This window comes from Emydura macquarii, unplaced genomic scaffold (genome assembly GCF_026122565.2).
Source record: "Emydura macquarii macquarii isolate MOO-44397 ecotype Brisbane River unplaced genomic scaffold, CSIRO-AGI_Emac_v2 contig_306, whole genome shotgun sequence".
In the NCBI taxonomy this organism is placed as follows: Eukaryota; Metazoa; Chordata; order Testudines; family Chelidae; genus Emydura; species Emydura macquarii.
This window is the reverse complement of record NW_027130443.1, coordinates 11,984,162-12,001,348: the sequence shown is the minus strand read 5'-3', so window position 1 is coordinate 12,001,348 and position 17,187 is coordinate 11,984,162. Positions and strand designations below refer to the sequence as shown.

General features: G+C 55.6%; 2 protein-coding genes across 3 annotated transcripts; both read left to right on the top strand.

Moving 5' to 3' along the window:
- Nucleotides 1-1,455: 1,455 nt before the first annotated feature.
- Nucleotides 1,456-9,005, top strand: CUNH19orf25 (chromosome unknown C19orf25 homolog). 2 transcript variants are annotated; one of them, XM_067559567.1, is made up of 4 exons: nt 1,456-1,565; nt 2,181-2,343; nt 3,159-3,356; nt 8,824-9,005. In XM_067559567.1, the coding sequence occupies exons 2-3, from the start codon at nt 2,208-2,210 to the stop codon at nt 3,353-3,355; spliced, it is 333 nt and encodes a 110-aa protein (XP_067415668.1). In that variant the 5' UTR covers nt 1,456-1,565; nt 2,181-2,207; the 3' UTR covers nt 3,356; nt 8,824-9,005. The 2 variants fall into 2 exon arrangements, with proteins under 2 accessions (XP_067415668.1, XP_067415658.1); XM_067559557.1 differs by lacking the exon at nt 8,824-9,005 and having other exon boundaries at nt 3,159-4,808.
- Nucleotides 9,006-9,150: 145 nt separating this feature from the next.
- GZMM (granzyme M) lies at nt 9,151-14,104 on the top strand. Its single transcript, XM_067559546.1, has 5 exons — nt 9,151-9,242; nt 9,812-9,968; nt 11,081-11,225; nt 12,664-12,918; nt 13,666-14,104. Exons 1-5 carry the CDS (start codon nt 9,182-9,184, stop codon nt 13,849-13,851), a joined length of 804 nt encoding a protein of 267 aa, XP_067415647.1. The 5' UTR covers nt 9,151-9,181; the 3' UTR covers nt 13,852-14,104.
- Nucleotides 14,105-17,187: the final 3,083 nt, after the last annotated feature.

The window sequence follows — 17,187 nt, the reverse complement described above, 5'->3', positions numbered from 1 at the left end:
TGCCCCATTCTGCCATTGCACCTCAACCTTGCCTTGGGGCCCCTTCCACTTAGGTGAGAAGGGAGATTAGATTGGATACTGTCTCATTCAGTCACTGGAGAGCCATCTGCTTGCTTGACACAGGCAGCAAAAGTCATTGGGTAACAACTTAGGAATGAGCTGAATTTGCTCCAATATGGATGCAACTCCCCTTAAAATCAGTGAGTTCCTGCTTTTTTCACCAGGGCTGAACTCAGTAACTCTTACAGCTGCTCCTAGCTGGGTGCAAACCGATGACTTGCAGTCTAGACATGACACAGGATCCCCAACTTCTTGTATGGGTGGGGTACCTGTTCCTAGGGCCACTGTAGCTGCTGGTAAACCAGCACGTTTGCTGTGCTGTAAAGGCTGATGTTGGACGGGTGTCTTTATGCTGGAGAGGCTTCAATGAGTGACCGAACCTCAAGGGCTTTGGCTAAACAACCTTTTTGCTGCACAGCTGGCTCCAAACACAGCCCAGAGAGGAAATCTGCAAGGGGGTATCGTACACCTAGCCCCCGGGCGGTGACACTGAGTTAGGCACTGCAGGCTTATGGGCCTGGGAGGCTTAAGGCTACCTCTGTAAAAATGCCTGCAGGCCAGGGGCAGCCAGCGCCACGCGTTGGGGCAGGGTCCCAGCCCAGGAAGTTCGATGCCCGGCTTGGGGGGACCAGCCGGGCCGATTTTACAGGGACGGTCTCGATCTGCGGGGCTTTGTCTGAGCTAGGCGCCTGTCACCCCCCACCGCTCGGTCACAGGTGCTGCCGGCCGCCCAAGGTGCAGCACCCGCGACCAGAGAGGGTATCGGGGGGAGGGTGACCCCTAGCTCCAGATCAGGATGTGGGGGGCGGAGAGGGTTTGGGGCCTGGCGCCCCGGGGCAGCAGGCTGGGCGGGGGAGGTCAGGGGCTGGGGCTGTGTCACCACACACACAGAGACACAGACACACACACAGACATAGACACACACACAGACAGACACACACCCATAGACACAGACACACACACAGATAGACACAGACACACAGACATAGACACAGACACACACACACACAGATAGACACACATAGACACAGATAGACACACACAGACAGACACACACCCATAGACACAGACACACACACAGATAGACACACACAGACATAGACACACACACACAGACATAGACACACACACACCCATAGACACAGACACAGACACACACAGACACACACACAGATAGACACACACATAGAGACATAGACACACACACACAGACACAGACACACACACACACACACACCCCGGCGCAGGGGGCTCCCTCCGCCCGGCCCCGGCTCGCAGCCCCGCAAGGGGGCAGCAGGGGGCAGCAACGGCACGGGGCGGGGCGGGCCGACTGAGCGGAGCGCGGGGCCCGTTGAAGAGGGGGGCGGGGCCTATCCTGCAGCACGAGTCGTGGCGGGGGGGGCGGAACCGGAAGTGGGGCCTGCGGTTGAGCGGGCGGGGGCGGTACGGTGGCCGGGCCGGGGCGGGGATTGTCTGGGAGCCGGAACCAGGAGGAGTCGGACCAGGTGAGGGGCTGGGTGGGTGCGTGGGGGGCAACCGCTCTGGGGCGGGGGATAGACGGTATGGGGGGGCGGGGGGATAGACGGTATGGGAGGGGCGGGAAGGGGGGCGGGGGGATAGACGGTATGGGGGGCGGGAAGGGGGGCGGGGGATAGACGGTATGGGGGGGCTGGAAGGGGGCGGGGGATAGGGGGGGGGGCGGGAAGGGGGGCGGGGGGATAGACGGTATGGGGGGCGGGAAGGGGGCCGGGGGATAGACGGTATGGGGGGGCGGGAAGGGGGGCGGGGGGATAGACGGTATGGGGGGCGGGGGATAGACGGTATGGGGGGGCGGGAAGGGGGGCGGGGGGATAGACGGTATGGGGGGCGGGGGGGGGCGGGGGGATAGACGGTATGGGGGGGCGGGAAGGGGGCGGGGGGATAGACGGTATGGGGGGGCGGGAAGGGGGGCGGGGGACAGACGGTATGAGCCAGGGCAGTCAGGAAGGGGGATATACAGTGGGGGGGGTAGGGCTAAGGGGTGTATCCAGTCGTGGAGGAGGGAAGGCGGCGGGGGCGGCAGCGTTATCGCGGCAGGCGGGGAGGTCGCTGACTCCGGCATCTCTTCCTTCCCGTTCCAGGATGCCCGTTCGTGGGACGGGAGAGTTATGAGCTCGAAAGGGAAGAAGCGGGTGGTTCTGCCGACCCGGCCTGAACCGCCCAGCGTGGAGCAGATTCTCGAGGACGTCAGGCGGGCCCCGCCGTCCGATCCCATGTTTGTCCTTTTAGCGGAGTCCAGCGAAGGTAGCCGAATGCTTCCCAACTCTTTCCCTGGGAATCTCCGTGAAGCCTTTCACTAGGAAACCTCCCAGACCAGTGGGAGCCTGTCCCTGTCCACTGGGGTCCTGCCTGTACATGATAAACTCTCCATAAACGAGCATTGCACAAATTAGCCCTGAAAGTTGCTGCCAGTTTGTTGGCTTGGGTGACGTGACTTGCTGGGTCTCAGTCCTGGCCTGCAAATCACAATCACCTGCAAATCACAATAGTTCTGATCGGAGGAGCCTGTAAAATTAACCAGGCTTTAAAATTAACGATCTTAATTCCATTTTCGTTATTGCACCTTATCAACAAACTCTCTTCCTTTGGGAACCTGTTGCCTGAGGCAGTAGCACTGAGAGCTGGGTTGTGCTCACTACCGTTTGGGGTAGAACATCAGTGGGAGATTATGGGCCAGGGGAAAAGAGACTGGGAAAGGGGGGAGCTCTGATTACTGCTGTAATCTAGGATGAGTATTATATCCCTCTTCTAGAGGATGAAGCAACTTGTCTACATTCATGTGGTGTTAGTGACAGAGCTGGGTATAGATCCAAGGAGTCCTGGCTCCTAATCCTCTGCTCTGAGCACTAGAACACACATCCCTCTTGTAGATGGCAAATATGTAGACTTGTGCTTCCTCCAGTCGCCTCAGAATGGAATATAGAAAAGTGGTCATCCCCTATTCAAACCTGAAGGTGTATCTGATCTGAAATAAATGTAACTTAGCTTTATGTGAAAGGACTACCCCTTTTGAATTCATGTTATTGTCTGTCTTTTCCTCCCATATTTCCCCTCCCCAGACTCGCCAGCCCCTGGGAAAAAGGAGGATTCTGAAGCGGAGAGAGAGCATCTGTATCAGCAGAGTCATTCTTACGTAGAGATGAACCAGCGGCTGCAGAAGGCCTGCCGTCTGCTGAAGGAGAAGTGTGAAGAGCTGAAGCAGGCAGGCGTGACTTTGGAACAGAATGTCATGGACATTAAGGAAAAGGCCTTGTGAGGTTGTCTTGCCTCTCTGGAATGAGTGTAAGAAATTGGGAGCATAGGCAAAAAGCTGGCCCAGCAGGGTATGTGCTTGATAGTAAAAAGCCCCACCTCCTAGTCCTGAAACACTTCTCAGTGTGTGTTAGACTTTCACAGAGGTCCCCAGTCTTGCTTCTTGTTTCTTGTTTCTGTATCCAAATCATAGGGCTGGAAAGCCACCCAGTTAGGTAACACGTTGTGTGCTTTGATTTCAAGGAGAATCTGACACTGTTGCATCTCGCCTGGAACCCATCAAGCCTCATGAATGCATCTTCACAAGAGTCACCCCTCATGCTCATTGGAAACGCTAGGGTGTGTGTGATGGGTGGGTTTTATCTTTAAAGCTAAAAATGCTCCAGGATTTGCCTCCGTAGCCCTTTCCCAATGGGTGGCGCTGATCTCATTGCTCATGTTCGGAAGGAACTCTTGGAACAGGTGCCTCTTTGAGCCCTTAAGAGAACTAGATGTCAGCTTTCCAAACAGCAAGCTTGAACCTGACCTGGCTGGGATAAGAGCAGACTCCAGGCAGCCGCTGACTTTTCGTAAGCCGCGTGTCACCATCTCAGGTGCCCGCGGTGACTGTTGGCATGACGTCCCCCTCACCCTCCAGGTTTACCTACGACTTCTCCATCTGGTATTGCCTCCATGATGACGACATTGCCTCCCACATCTACGTGACGCTGAAGGAGCAAGGCTTCCAGGGTTACATCGAGCACCAGGACCAAGTGGCAGGGACGTCCGTTCTAATGACGGCCAGTGAGGTCATCCAGGCTAGCAGGGTCGCTATCATCATCTTGTCGGCCAGGTCACTGAACGACCCCTGGTGTCAGCGCATCTTGGAGTGGAACCTGCATCACGTGATAGAGCAGGAGGGGACGAAGATGATCCCCGTTTACGTGGATGTAAAGAAACAGCAAGTGCCTCTGGTTTTGAGGCATCTTAACGAACTCGACTACAGAAACCACTTCTTCAGGCGGAGGCTGCTGCAGAGCTTGGGAAGCAGTAGAGCCCCAGCTAGCAGAGCGAGGGCTGTGCCCTCCTCCAAAGCTACCAATGTCAAAAGCAGAGTCAACCGCTAGCAACTGGAACTTAGTAGTAGCAGCGCTGCTTCTGCACAGAGGACCTGAGCTCGGAGACTTGGCTTTGGTTGATTACTGCCAGGGGTGAAGCAGCATTGTCACGCCCTGTTCATTTGGCGTCCGGAGTTTGCCCTGGGCCCTGTTGTTGTGTGGGCGGCGAACTGATCTGCTTGGCTTTGTGCCTAGACTCGACCAGGCGAATACTTAGAAAATAAAGCTGTCAGTTGGTGGTGTGCATTTTTATAGCAAATGTTCTGAGAATTTATATGGAATGTCAGCCAGGTCCTGAGGCTGCCAGTGTCATAAATCTCATTATTTAATAAGTCTTTATTAAAATCCACTCCTCAGAAAGCTGAATGGACAAGTCTTTGTTACGTGTTCTTTAATGGAGAGGTGCTGGGTAGGGATCAGATCAGGTCCCGCTGGGAGCCAGTAATGGTCTTTCTTCTCAGCTCTGACACTGGCACCCCCCCAACCCCACCCAGCTTTTCATTGGCTGTGTCTGCCCTGGTAACTAACTGGTCGTCTCTGAATGCTTTGCTACATTGGTGCAGCTCACACCAGGTCTAGAGGATGGTGGGAAAGGCCCCAGAAGCCCTGTACACTAGCTTTTCCCGGTGTGGACAGCAATAGTTGATGTCCCTAAAACTGTTGGTGTCAAGTAGGACTGAGCCTCAGTTTCTTTCCATCTGTGAGATGGGTGTAACAGTGCTTGCCTATTTTGAAGGGTGTGGGTGGTGAGGATTAGTTAAAGTTTGTGATTTTATTGGAAGTAGTAGTAATAATCCCTAGCCCGTATTTAGTGCTTTTCAACAGCAGATCTCAAAGTGCTTTACAAAGATGGTCAGTCTTGTTATCCCCATTTTCATATGGGGAGACTGAGGCACGGAGGGAGAGCGAATTGCCCGAGGACACAACTAGTGTGCTAGTGGAAAAGCTGGGAATAGAATTTAGGTCTCTGGAGTCTCAGCCCGTTGTTCTGTCCACGAGCTAATGATGTGGAGTGTTATTGAATTGTGAAGTACCACGCACCTGAAAAGCCTGGGCCCTTTCCTTCAAATCTCTGCTAGCTGGTGGGTGTTGGCGCCATCAGAATTTGGTCATTGGGGTCTCGTGCTTCCTGCAATTAGAATCTTAAATCACCCAGTGCTCATTGAAGACCTCGGTGTTACGGCTCAGAAGCAGTACAGCTAAGGGAGAGGAACTGCCTTATTACGTGCTACAAGCACCAACACAGCTTCTCACAATACTGGGCAGGGTGCAGGGGAGGCAGTCACAGCTGCATGCTGCAGTCGGTCACGTAAGTGGTTGCCAAAATGCAGCGAGTGGCATCTCTCTCTATCTTGACAAAGTCCAGAGCTGTGCAGTGACTGAGAGTTGGTGCATGGGTGTGACAACGTGACGTGGCTTGGAAAGTCAGGCTCTAGCAACACTACAAACCTTGGGATTGGGGAATGGTTCCAAATTTATAATCTAGACAGACCAAGGACCTGTTTCTGCTGCTGTTTGTGCCTAAAGATGTGATCATGGTCGATTCCCAGTTTAGTTTAATGCAATAAAAAGGGAGTTAAAAGTGGCTGGAAATGCCATCCGCTGCTATTATAGCAGTGATCAGTCATGGAGCAGGGGAGTAGTTTACATCTATTACTTCCATTCCATCGGGGCATGTGGGCTGGGGGATTCGGTCGTGTGGTGGGGGGGATGTGCACATCTGGAGCAAACAAAGATTGGGGCCAGATTCCAGAGTGTTCAGGAAGCATGTAATGCATTAGACGTGGGGGTTTTTTTTACACACTCTAGACCACTGAGTTCCTGTTTTTATGGCGGTAACAAGGTTAACGTGTGCTGTGTGGGTGATGTGCGATGTGGCGGCTACTTTCCTCTCCCTGCTGAGAAGTAGCAGGAGTGAAAGGGTGGAGGAGTTGCACTGTATGTAAGAGAGCATTATGATTGCTCTGAGCTCCAGTATGAAACTGGAGATAAGCTGGTTGAGAGTCTCTGGGTTAAGCTTAGAAGCAAGAACAATAAGGGTGATGTCATGGTGGGTGTCTGTTATAGACCAAGAGGACGATGTAGATGAGGCTTTCTTCAGTCAACTAGGGAAAGTTTCCAGTTCACAGGATCTGATTCTCATGGGGGACTTCAGTCACCCTGACATCTGCTGGAAGAGCAATACAGCAGAGCACAGACAATCCAGGAAGTTTTTGAAGAGTGTTGTGGACAACTTCCTGGTGCAAGTGCTGGAGCAACCAACTAGGGGCTGTGCTCCTCTTGACCTGCTGCTCACAAATGGAAGATTTGGTAGGGGAAGTAGAAATGGGTGGCAATCTAGGCAGCAGTGACCATGAGATGGTCGAGTTCAGGATCCTGACAAAAGGAAGAAAGGAAAACAGCAGGATACGGACCATGGACTTCAGAAAAGCTGACTTTGACTCCCTCAGGGAGTGATGGACAGGATCCCCGGGAGGCTAATATGAGGGGGGGAAAGGAATCCAAGAGAACTGACTGTATTTTTAAGAAACCTTATTGAGGGTGCAGGAACAAACCATCCTGATGTGCAGAAAGAATAGCAAATATGGTAGGTGCCCAGCTTGGCTTAACCAAGAAGTCTTTGGTGAGCTTAAACTCAAAAAAAGAAGCTTACAAGAAGTGGAAGCTTGGTCAGATGACTAGGGAGGATTATAAAAATACTGCTCGAACATGCAGGAATGAAATCAGGAAGGCCAAAGCACAATTGGAGTTGCAGCTAGCAAGGGACGTGAAGGGGAACAACCTATAGAAACCCTGATATGTTACCAACAAGAGGAATGCATCCGAGGTTGCTGAGGGAGTTGGCTGATGTGATTTCAGAGCCATTGGCCATTATCTTTGAAAGCTCGTGACAACTGGGGGAGGTCCCTAATGATTGGAAAAAGGCAGATATAGTGCCCATCTTCAAGAAAGGGAAGAAAGAGGATCCAAGGAACTACAGACCGGTTAGCCTCACCTCAATCGCTGGAAAAAATCATGGAGCAGGTCCTCAAGGAATCCATTTTAAGGCACTTGGAAGAGAGGAAGGTTATCAGGAACAGTCAATATGGATTCACCAAGGGCAAGTCATGCCTGACCAACCTGATTGCTTTCTATGATGAGATGACTGGCTCTGTGGATGTGGGGAAAGCGGTGGATGTGATATACCTTGACTTTAGCAAAGCTTTTGATACGATCTCCCACAGTATTCTTATCAGCACGTTACAGAAGTGTGGGTTGGATGAATGGACTGTAAGATGGATAGAAGCTGGCTAGATCGTCGGGCTCAACGGGTAGTGATCAATGGCTCCATGTCTAGCTGGCAGCCAGTAACAAGCGGAGTGCCCCAGGGGTCGGTGCTGGGGCCAGTTTTGTTCAACATCTTCATTAATGATCTGGAGGATGGGCTGGATTGCACCCTCAGCGAGTGTGCAGATGACACTAAGATGGGGGAGTGGTAGATACCCTGGAAGGTAGGGACAGGATACAGAGTGACCTAGACAAACTGGAGGATTGGGCCAAAAGAAATCTGAGGTTCAACATAGACAATGCAGAGTCCTGCACTTTGGATGGAAGAATCCCATGCACAGCTACAGACTGGAGACCGACGGACTAGGCAGCAGTTCTGCAGAAAAGGAGCTGGGGGTTACAGTGGATAAGAAGCTGGATATGAGTCAGCAGTGTGCCCTGGTTGCCAAGAAGGCTAATAGCATATTTGGCTGCATTAGTAGGAGCATTGCCAGCAGATCAAGGAAAGTGATTATTCCCCTCTATTCGGCACTGGTGAGGCCGCATTTGGAGTATTGTGTCCAGTTTTGGGCCCCCCACTACAAAAAGGATGTGGACAAGTTGGAGAGAGTCCAGCGGAGGGCAATAAAAATGATGAGGGGGCTGGAGCACAAGACTTATGAGGAGAGGCTGAGGGAACTGGGCTTGTTTAGTCTGCAGAAGAGAAGAATGAGGGGGGATTTGATAGCAGCCTTCAACTACCTGAAAGGGGGTTCCAGGGAGGATGGAGCTAGGCTGTTCTCAGTGGTGGCAGATGACAGAACTAGGAGCAATGGTCTCAAGTTGCAGTGGGGGAGGTCTAGGTTGGATATTAGGAATAGCTTTTTCCCCAGGAGGGTGGTGAAGCACTGGAATGGGTTACCTAGGGAGATGGTGGAATCTCCATCCTTAGAGGTTTTTAAGCTGCGGCTTGACAAAGCCCTGGCTGGGCTGGTTTAGTTGGGGTTGGTCCTGCTGTGAGCAGGGGTTGGACTAGACACCTCCTGAGGTCACTTCCAACTCTAATCTCTGATTCTAAATAGAGCAGTACAGTTGCTGTGACTGACCCATTTGCCTTGCCAAGTTTCAGCTGTCTGCACTCAGCTTCTTCCTCCCTCCGAAACATCTTCCCCCAGCCCCCGCTCAGTAACACTTCACTTTCCAAGCCGTAACGTTTTCACAAGTGGCCAAGGAAGGTGTTGCCAGGACTGCCTAGCTGCTGGTGTGACCCAGCATTGACTTCATCTGCACATTCTCTGTTCTGCAAATCTTGCACCTCCGCCCCTCCCCTCCCGCGCCTCCCTCCCCCGAGAACCCTTTCTCCAACTGCTGAAGAGGAGATGCAAATAAATTCAGGGAAGGGGCAGGGTATATAACTAAGAGCAGAAATGCCCTCCCCAGCTGAAGCGGTGGAGCGAGGTCTGCAGACGGCTCAGCTTGGTGGCAGCATGAAGGCAGATGGGACGTCTCTCTTCCTGGTGCTTCTGTTTCTCGCCATTGGGAAGGGTGGTGAGTAAGAGATTGCGTGGTGCCCTGGAGTGGCAGAGTGGGCTGGTAGATAGGCGCACTGGATTCTATTCCTGGCTCTGCCCCTAGTTTGAGGGGGCCCAGCTGAGCCACTTCTCTCTCCCCGCCTCAGTTTCCCCCATTGGTATAGGAGTTTGCCTTCCTCTGAAGCATCACAACTGCTGGAGCCAAGTTTCTGCACTTGCTGGGTCTGATGGTTTAACGTGGCTAGGTGGGAATCAGAAGATTAGAGTTGGAAGGGATCTCAGGAGGCCATCTAGTCCAACCCCCTGCTCAAAGCAGGGGCTCTTGATTCATACTCCTGTTCCCTGGCCACTGGACTGGGGCTAGCTACCTCCGGGGTTCAAGGCATACACACCCAAGGGTATCGTTGGAGCAGCTGGAACGTGGATCGGTTCCAGCGTCGTAGTGCCAGGATTTCTCCGCTCCGTTGGAATGCGCGTCCCTTTCCAGGGCTCGGGATGAGAACTGCCCACTGCATCTTCTTGCTCCCTGATCCCGGCGCAGTGGTGCATCAGGCCCCTCGATGGCGTCCTGCTGTTTCTTTGCAGAAGGCCAGCTGCAGTCTTCGATCATCGGCGGATGCGAAGCATCGCCTCACTCCAGGCCCTACATGGTGTCTATCCAGATCGGCGGCATTCACGCCTGCGGGGGAGCCCTGATCAAAGCACGCTGGGTGCTGACGGCTGCGCACTGCTTGGTCGGCCAGTGAGTACACAACCCACCCCTGGCTGGTGGGCTCCCACAGATGAGGGCCATAGGAGCAGGCTCCTGGCTTGGACGGGGCAGCCGGCTGTTCTGGTGATTTGGTAGCTGACTTTCTGCAGGGGTTGCTCCGCTGTGGCAGGGGCAAATAGTGAAACCTGGATTTAAGAAATGCCAGTGAATTCATACCCAGTAGTGCCGGAGGAAAAGCCTGGATGCCAGTCAAGGGAGGAAAAGGGCCATGTTTACCAAACACGTGCGGGAATCTCACCAAAGCAGGAGAGCAGCAAACAGAACCGTGAAAGGCATTCAGCCTGGCACGCTCCATGGCCAGGGTTCGGAGGGACGTCTAATGGGTTTAGGGTCTGACCATAAATGGGGCAATTAAATGCAATTGGAATCTTTCCACTGCCTTCAGTAGGAGGCAGATCAGGAGCCCAGAGAGGAAGGGCAGGTCTTGCGGTTCAATGGCGGGACTGGGAGTCAGGACTCGTGTCCTTTCTCCAGCTTCCCTTGGGCGAGCCAGATAGGCCGCATTTTTCAAAGATGTCCTCTGATTTGGGGTCTGTGGGCCTGATTTTCGGAGGCGGCTGAGCGCCTACTGCTCCCCTGACGCCCACTGGAGTTGTGGGCACTCAGCCTCTCTCTGAGGAATCCAGCCCAAAAGTGCATCGCAGGCTGGGAACCCCAAAACCAGAGCACCCCAAATCAGAGGCCACTTCTTTTCATTAAAAAAAAAAAATGTGGCCTAAATGGCCCTGATCTTCAAAAGCATTTAGGCGTCTAAATCCCTTTGAGGATCTGGGCCAAAGTGTCTGTTTCTCTGCATTCCCAGAGGATACTTGCTCAGCTCATGAGAGACTTCTGCACGCAGAGCCGCTCTCTCTGCCACCAGCAGACCGGGGGCGAGACAAGCAGGTTCAGTGGTTGGGCCAACGTCAGTGGGGTCGTGAGTCAAGGAGCTGGAGGAATGTGTTCCACCACAAAGCCCACTTGCTACTGACACAGCAGGGTTAGCTCCGTGCCCACCAGAGGGGGTGTTTCCCTTGGGGTTGCCGGGTATCTGAGGCGCAGTGAGGCTGCTAACACGAGAGAGGCTTCCTTTTGTGTCTCAGGAGGAAGGGTCCCATCAGGGTGGTGGTGGGTCTCCATCAGCTGTCCAGGGAATATGCCCAAGAGCAGATCTTCAACATCCAGCAGCGTCTCCCTTATCCTTCCTACAGCCGCGAGACTATGGCAGATGACATCATGCTGCTGAAGGTACGTGGGCGCGCTGGAGAGCCGGGGCCCAGGTCCTTCTAGCTTCTGCTACTGGGGTCCAATCCTACGAGGCAGCAACCTGACCATGTGGCTAGGGCATTGGAGTGAGAGTCAGGGCACCTGGGGTCAATTCCTGGCCCTCCCTGTTGCGTGGTCTTGAGCAGGCCATGTTGCCTCAGTTTCCCCCGTCTGTAAAATGGAAGTAATAATAATCCCTAGCTCTTCTCAGTGGATCGCAAAAGCGCTTTAGAAAGCAGGGTAGAGTCAGCCTCCTCTTTTTACAGATGGGGCGGGGAAAAGTGACTTGCCCGAGGTCACCCAGCAGGTCAGTGGCAGAGGCAGGGCTAGAATCCAAGTGCCTGGAGTCCTGGTCAGTGCTCTAGCCACTAAGCCACGCTGCCAGCGTTACTGGTATTTCCTTTGTGAAGCACCTTGAGGTCTGTGGATGGAAAGCGCTGTGCTAGGACCCTCCGAGACAAGCTGGGGCATTCAGCACTGGGTAGGATTTAGTCCTTCCTTTTCCCCTCCATCTCAGGGGCGGGGAGGCAGAAGGGGTCTCTTTGGAGGCCTCTCCCGCTGCGGAGAGGAAGGTGAGATGCGGAGGTGACAAACTGCCTAAACCTTACCGGAAATCTTGAGTGTTCGCTGCACTTTCGAGCTGGCCTGGAGTCGTTCTCAGCTCACATCACTCCGGAGGTGCTGGCAGGCTGGCCTGGCTTTTGGGGATGGGTGCAGTTTTTCCGGGAGTCGGCTTCTGGGCCTGCACCATTTCCTCCAGACGGCTAGGGCTGGCAGCACTGCAGAAGGTGCAGCTGGGGGGGGTGTGTGTGGGGGGAGGGGGTGCTTTGGTGACTCCTAGACTTCGCTCTAAGTGGAGGGCCTGGTGCGGCTTTGGGGATGGCTAAAGGAGCCCTCAAGGCAGCTTCATCTTACAGCCGCCTCACCTGGCCGCCTGTGGGCTGCGCAGCGCTCCCCACAGCGGGGTCTGCCAAGGGGGGCAGGGGGAGTTCCCCCCGGAGCCCTGTGGCACAAAGAGGCGTCAGGAGAGGGCTGGAATGCGGCCCCTGGCTGCTAGAGACTGGCCAGGCTTGGGTCAGTCTCTGTGTTTCTCAAACCTTCTCAGGTTGTGGGCCCCCCACTTAAGAGACCCTCTCCCCAGCCCCCACCTCTGCTGATCCCTTCCCCCCCGACCTCGGTCGCTGTAGAACTGGGTGATGCAGAGAGTCACATTGGGGCTCTGTGTATCGCTGGCACAGTTACCCCCCCCCACCCCCCGCATGCCCGGGACTGGGCTGCAGCCAGCTGGGGAAGCCAGAGGCATCTCTGCGGAGACGGAAGCGGCTCTGGGGACCGCGGGGGTGCTAGAGCCGGGAGCCTTCCTGCAACCTGGTTGAGTCCGTCCTCCAGGCCTGACCTTGCCTTTCGCTCCTGTCTGCAGCTGGACAGGAAGGTGGCGAAGAACAAGAGGACGAAAGTTATCCCGCTGCCCAAGAAGCCAGGCCCGGGGACGCTGTGCAGTGTGGCTGGCTGGGGGATTGTCAGCCAGGAAAGCAAACCCTCCCCCGTCCTGCGTGAGCTCAACGTCAAGGTGATGGACGCCAGGATGTGCAACAACAGCCGGTTCTGGGACGGCCAGCTCACCAGCACCATGATGTGCATCGAAGGGGTCGAGAAGGGGTCTGCCCCCTGCAAGGTGATGGGTTAACACCACCACGTGTGTGGAGGGGGAAGAGGCCCCCAGCTGGCTGCATACCACCTGGACTGCCTCATTGCCATGCCTGAGCGTTCAGCAGCTTGCCCTGTGATCGCCCTACCATGGAGATGGCAGCACCCTATACGGGTGCCCCAGACCTAGCTAAGATACCAGAGAGCCCTGGGGGACGTGACAGCCGCTGACCGGGATGCCCAGAGACCTGGCCGCATGTTCTCCCTGGGGATTGGAGCCAGTTTTCCATCCCTCGTGCTTTGCTCTTTTGTCGCAAGCGAGAATAAAGTACCTGAGGTGCGGCGAGCTGCTGCCCGGGGTCTCCCCGCCCCGTTGAAGCTCTTGGTGGCTGGCCTGGAGGAGAGGCCAAAGACTGAATGGGCCATGGGGACTTGTCCGTAGGTCAGGGCCGAGCTCCAGCGGGGCACGTGTGTGGGACACTTGCCCTGCTTTGTCCCTGCTCTGGGGCGAGAGGGTTCCAGTCTCCAGGGCCGTCACTCGAGCCCCTTTCGCCAGCACAGAATTTGGCCCAGGTTGTTGGTTAACTCCAGGCCTCAGGCAACCCCAGGGCTTCATGCCCGCCTGGTGTAATGTGCCCCCCCGGCCTCTCTCCTCTCTGTTGCATGGTGCCCCCTCCTCTGTGCCCACCCCCTTCCCCGCTCGTGACCCTCACTCCCAATGCTCCAAGGCATCCCTCCCAGGCTGACAGACGGCGTGTGCTCTGTGCTATTGCAGGGGGACTCCGGGGGCCCTGTGGTGTGTGGCAAGAGAGCAGAGATAGCCGGCGTGATATCCTTCACGGGCAAGCGCTGCAGCGACGTGTTCAAACCATCCGTGGCCACGGCTGTCTTTAAATACAAGAAGTGGATCCAAAAAAACGTGCGCTCAGGCCTTCCCCTGCGACTGCAGCGAAATCTGTAAGCTGGGCCGCCCATCTCCTCTTCCGGGCCTTGGCCCGTAATGGCTTCTCCACGCTGCCCGGGCTGGAGATCGGCTCATTCACCCAGCCGCATGTGCTTCATCTGTCGGTATGTTGCTAGCACCCTCCGCCCCTGCTTTCCCAGCTGTGATCTTCTTAGCTACATGCGGAGCCTCTCTGGCCTGAGTATCTGAGTGCCTCCCCCGAGCTAGGTGTGAGAGGTTGGTATTATCCCTGCTTTATTGCTGGAGAAACTGAGGCACAGAAGGAGGAGGCGGTGTTAAAGCTGGCGATTAAACCCAGATCTTCAAGCCAGTGCCTTAACCCCTTCTGCCTCCTCAACCTCAAAGGGAAACCACCCCCCAGCCTCTGCAGATCTCCCTTGCCCTCCCACTTCCAACCGGCCCCGCCGTCTGTATTAGCAGGATGGACAAATAAAGAAGACCCCTTCCTATTTACACAGGTTTGATTTTAATACTGTCCAGTGCCCCAGTAAAATAACGTCTTTAGTAGCTACGTACAGCAGGTGGGGGACGGGGGAAGAAACAAGTGGCAAAAAACAGGACGTCTCAAACCTCAGCGCGTTGCTGAAGAGAAGAGGAGGGAAGCGGAGGTTAACGCTGGGGGGAGGCTAGGCTCAGAGGAAGCACGGGGGGGGGGCTGGGGGGGTTGTCTGTTAAACAAGCAGCTGCAGACAACAGACGGTGAGGTAATGCAGGCTTTCCCTGTTGTGGCAGGTGTGTTGTACCCTGAATTAACTACAGCACTCACGGGGTGGGGTGTGGAGCCCCCCGACTGCCTCTCGCTTCTGTCTTTCTCCAGGGCCTGTTAAACCCCATCTCTGCATCCCCTGGCTCGGGTGCGAGTGCGCCACTGGGCCAGGACTAAACCGCTGCTTGGAGCTGACCCCCTCGGCTCTGAGTTTGCTGGGGGAAAGGCTTCCCCTACCCCTCATTTCCCTCCCCCCGCAGGCTGGGGTGGTGTAGTGGCATTAAAAAAGCCCCTTCTCTGAACTCCCCAGCAGTCCCCTTGGAGTGAGAGCTGAAGCGCTTTCTTCCCCACTGCGCTAGGGTGACCTATGGCAGCCCCTGCCTGCCCCCGGCTCACCTTTAGAACAAACTTTGCACTGTTTTAACACAGCTTCCAAACCTGATTCAGCCGCCGCACCCCAGCCAGGGGCAGACGGCGCGTTAACCCCCCCCCGCTACCGCTAGAGAGCGTGAGGCAGGCTGGGGTGAAGTGATGGGCCCCCGGTCAGGGGAAGAGGCAGGCCCAGAAGGCAGGGCCCAGGTTGCTCTTCTCGGCACCCCGGGTGGTCACTCAAAGCTGTGCAAAGCCACGGGGGGGGCAAACGCTGCCGTTCCATGTGGTGGCATTTCACACCCTGGGTGCACGAGTGCAGCTGACCACAGAGCCCGGCAACCTGCAGGCCTGAGGCGCTGCAGCGGGGACTGGCTGACCAGGCCAGTAGGCACCGCTCAATCTGGGGGTCTGGTTACAGGGCCAGGATCCCAAGCACTTCACCGCCCCTGCTCGTGCACTGAGTGCAGTCCACGTGATGTGCACAGCATCCGTCCTCAGTCACGGGGCGGGCCCCTGCTCTCAGCGCTGCTGCAAAATGCCCAGAAAAGGGTGGAGGAAAAAAACTTGCCCGGGAACTTGCTTCTGCACTATGTAGTTAGAAGAACAATTGCTGGGGGGCGGGTGGGTCCAGGCTGGCTCGAGGAGGGGCAGTGGATGACTGCAGCATCTTCTGCACCCTCCTTGACTCACACAGCCCATCCAATGACTCTTGGGGGGGCCTGTGACATGCGCTTGGTGGATTTAGTCCAGTTCTCAGTGGACTTGTCTCCACACCATTAAAAACTGCTCGTGGCACTGAATAGCAGCCCTACCAACCCGGCAGACTGGGGCCCACCTGCCAGGCGTCCTGGCCATGCCAAGCACATGTGGAGTGGGACGGTTGCTGCCCAACCACTTCCCCGTTCTGTGAGCGACTGCAAAAGCCAGAGTCTCTAGCCGCGGCTCTGTTTTAAACTGACGCGAAGGCTCGGCCTAGCTCCTGAAAGCAAAGCCAGGGGCTTGGGTGGGGAAACGGGAAGGGATTCCCCCCCGGGGAAAAAAATGCAACAGCAGCAATATTTTGCAGCCGTAAATGATCAGTGTTCAGTCCCATATTTCTATTTCTGGTCTTTGAGCATTTTGGGTCGAAAACTGGCAATGTGGGGTTTGGGGGGGGGGAAGGGGGGTCTGGTGACAAAGTGGAAATTTGGGCACCTGGGGGCCTTAACCAGGGACAACTTAGCGGCCCAGGGACTTGCACACGGCGCCACAATAGGGCGTTAGAGGCATACGTCCCCTTTGTGGCCGGCCTCCTGGTAGTCTGACCTGAGGCTGCCGGGCTGCTGTTGAACGTGCCGCACGTCCACAGTGAGTAGGAGTGGCCGGGACGTGGCGGTGTTCCTGAATAGCCGTGCCTGAGTCACGCCAGGTGTGGACGAGCCCTTGTGCTCCTAAGCCACTTAGGCACTTTAAAAAATGGTAACGCCCCCCCCCCTCCAGTGTTTAGTACTTTCAGTGTCCACACCCCTTGTGACGCCCTGACTCGCCCTTGGAGCTGGTACGTATCTGGCCCCATTACCGTAGCACACGGGCACCGTTAATGCCCATCACCTCCCTGGGAAGCAGGGATACAGGGTTCTTTTACAGCTGGGGCAAGGCGGCGCAGGGAGGCTCACGGGCACCCGGGGAGTCTGTGGCAGAACAAATCCTTGTGGCCAGCTGGCCACAGTCTGACGCTATAGCCACTGTGCCAGCCTGGCTGGCTAAGGCAGCAGCCACTCCGCCAGGTCTGCTGTAGCCTCACGCTGCCCAGCACGCTCCTAACCCACCGTCACCTGCCTTCCCAGCAGCTCCTGTTGCTACGGTGTAGCTCGGGGTGGAGCACTTTGCACAGAACAGCCTGAACAATGCCCCCCCCCCCGGAGAGCTAGCGACCAAACTTACATGGGCTTCGCTGAGCCCCAGCACGGTTATAGCCGAGCCGCGTCGTCTGCCACGGAAATAAAGCCACCTCTGGGGCACAACACAGCAGCCCCTTTGGACCGCACACAGCAACGCTGCCAGCTGTGGGAACGCTGCCGTGCCCTGCACGCGGCTGCAACTCCTGGATAATTCTAGGGAGGCCGACGGGCATAACCCACCTTGAAATCTAGCCCGGACCCTGGTACGAACCTGCCTGCCTCCAGCATAACGCCCCTGCACTTTGTCATCACTCACATGGGAGGCCTGAACTCGTCTATGCCTTTGGACCCTACCAGACAATTATTAGTCAGCAG

What these genes read in the sequence shown, in the direction of transcription:
- GZMM (XM_067559546.1), top strand. Translation starts at nt 9,182, where the DNA reads ATGAAGGCAGATGGGACGTCTCTCTTCCTGGTGCTTCTGTTTCTCGCC. An exon ending in TCTCGCCATTGGGAAGGGTG is followed by an intron (nt 9,243 to 9,811) that starts GTGAGTAAGAGA and finishes GTTTCTTTGCAG; the next exon opens with AAGGCCAGCTGCAGTCTTCG. An exon ending in AGGGGTCTGCCCCCTGCAAG is followed by an intron (nt 12,919 to 13,665) that starts GTGATGGGTTAA and finishes GTGCTATTGCAG; the next exon opens with GGGGACTCCGGGGGCCCTGT.
- CUNH19orf25 (XM_067559567.1), top strand. Translation starts at nt 2,208, where the DNA reads ATGAGCTCGAAAGGGAAGAAGCGGGTGGTTCTGCCGACCCGGCCTGAA. An exon ending in TTTAGCGGAGTCCAGCGAAG is followed by an intron (nt 2,344 to 3,158) that starts GTAGCCGAATGC and finishes TCCCCTCCCCAG; the next exon opens with ACTCGCCAGCCCCTGGGAAA.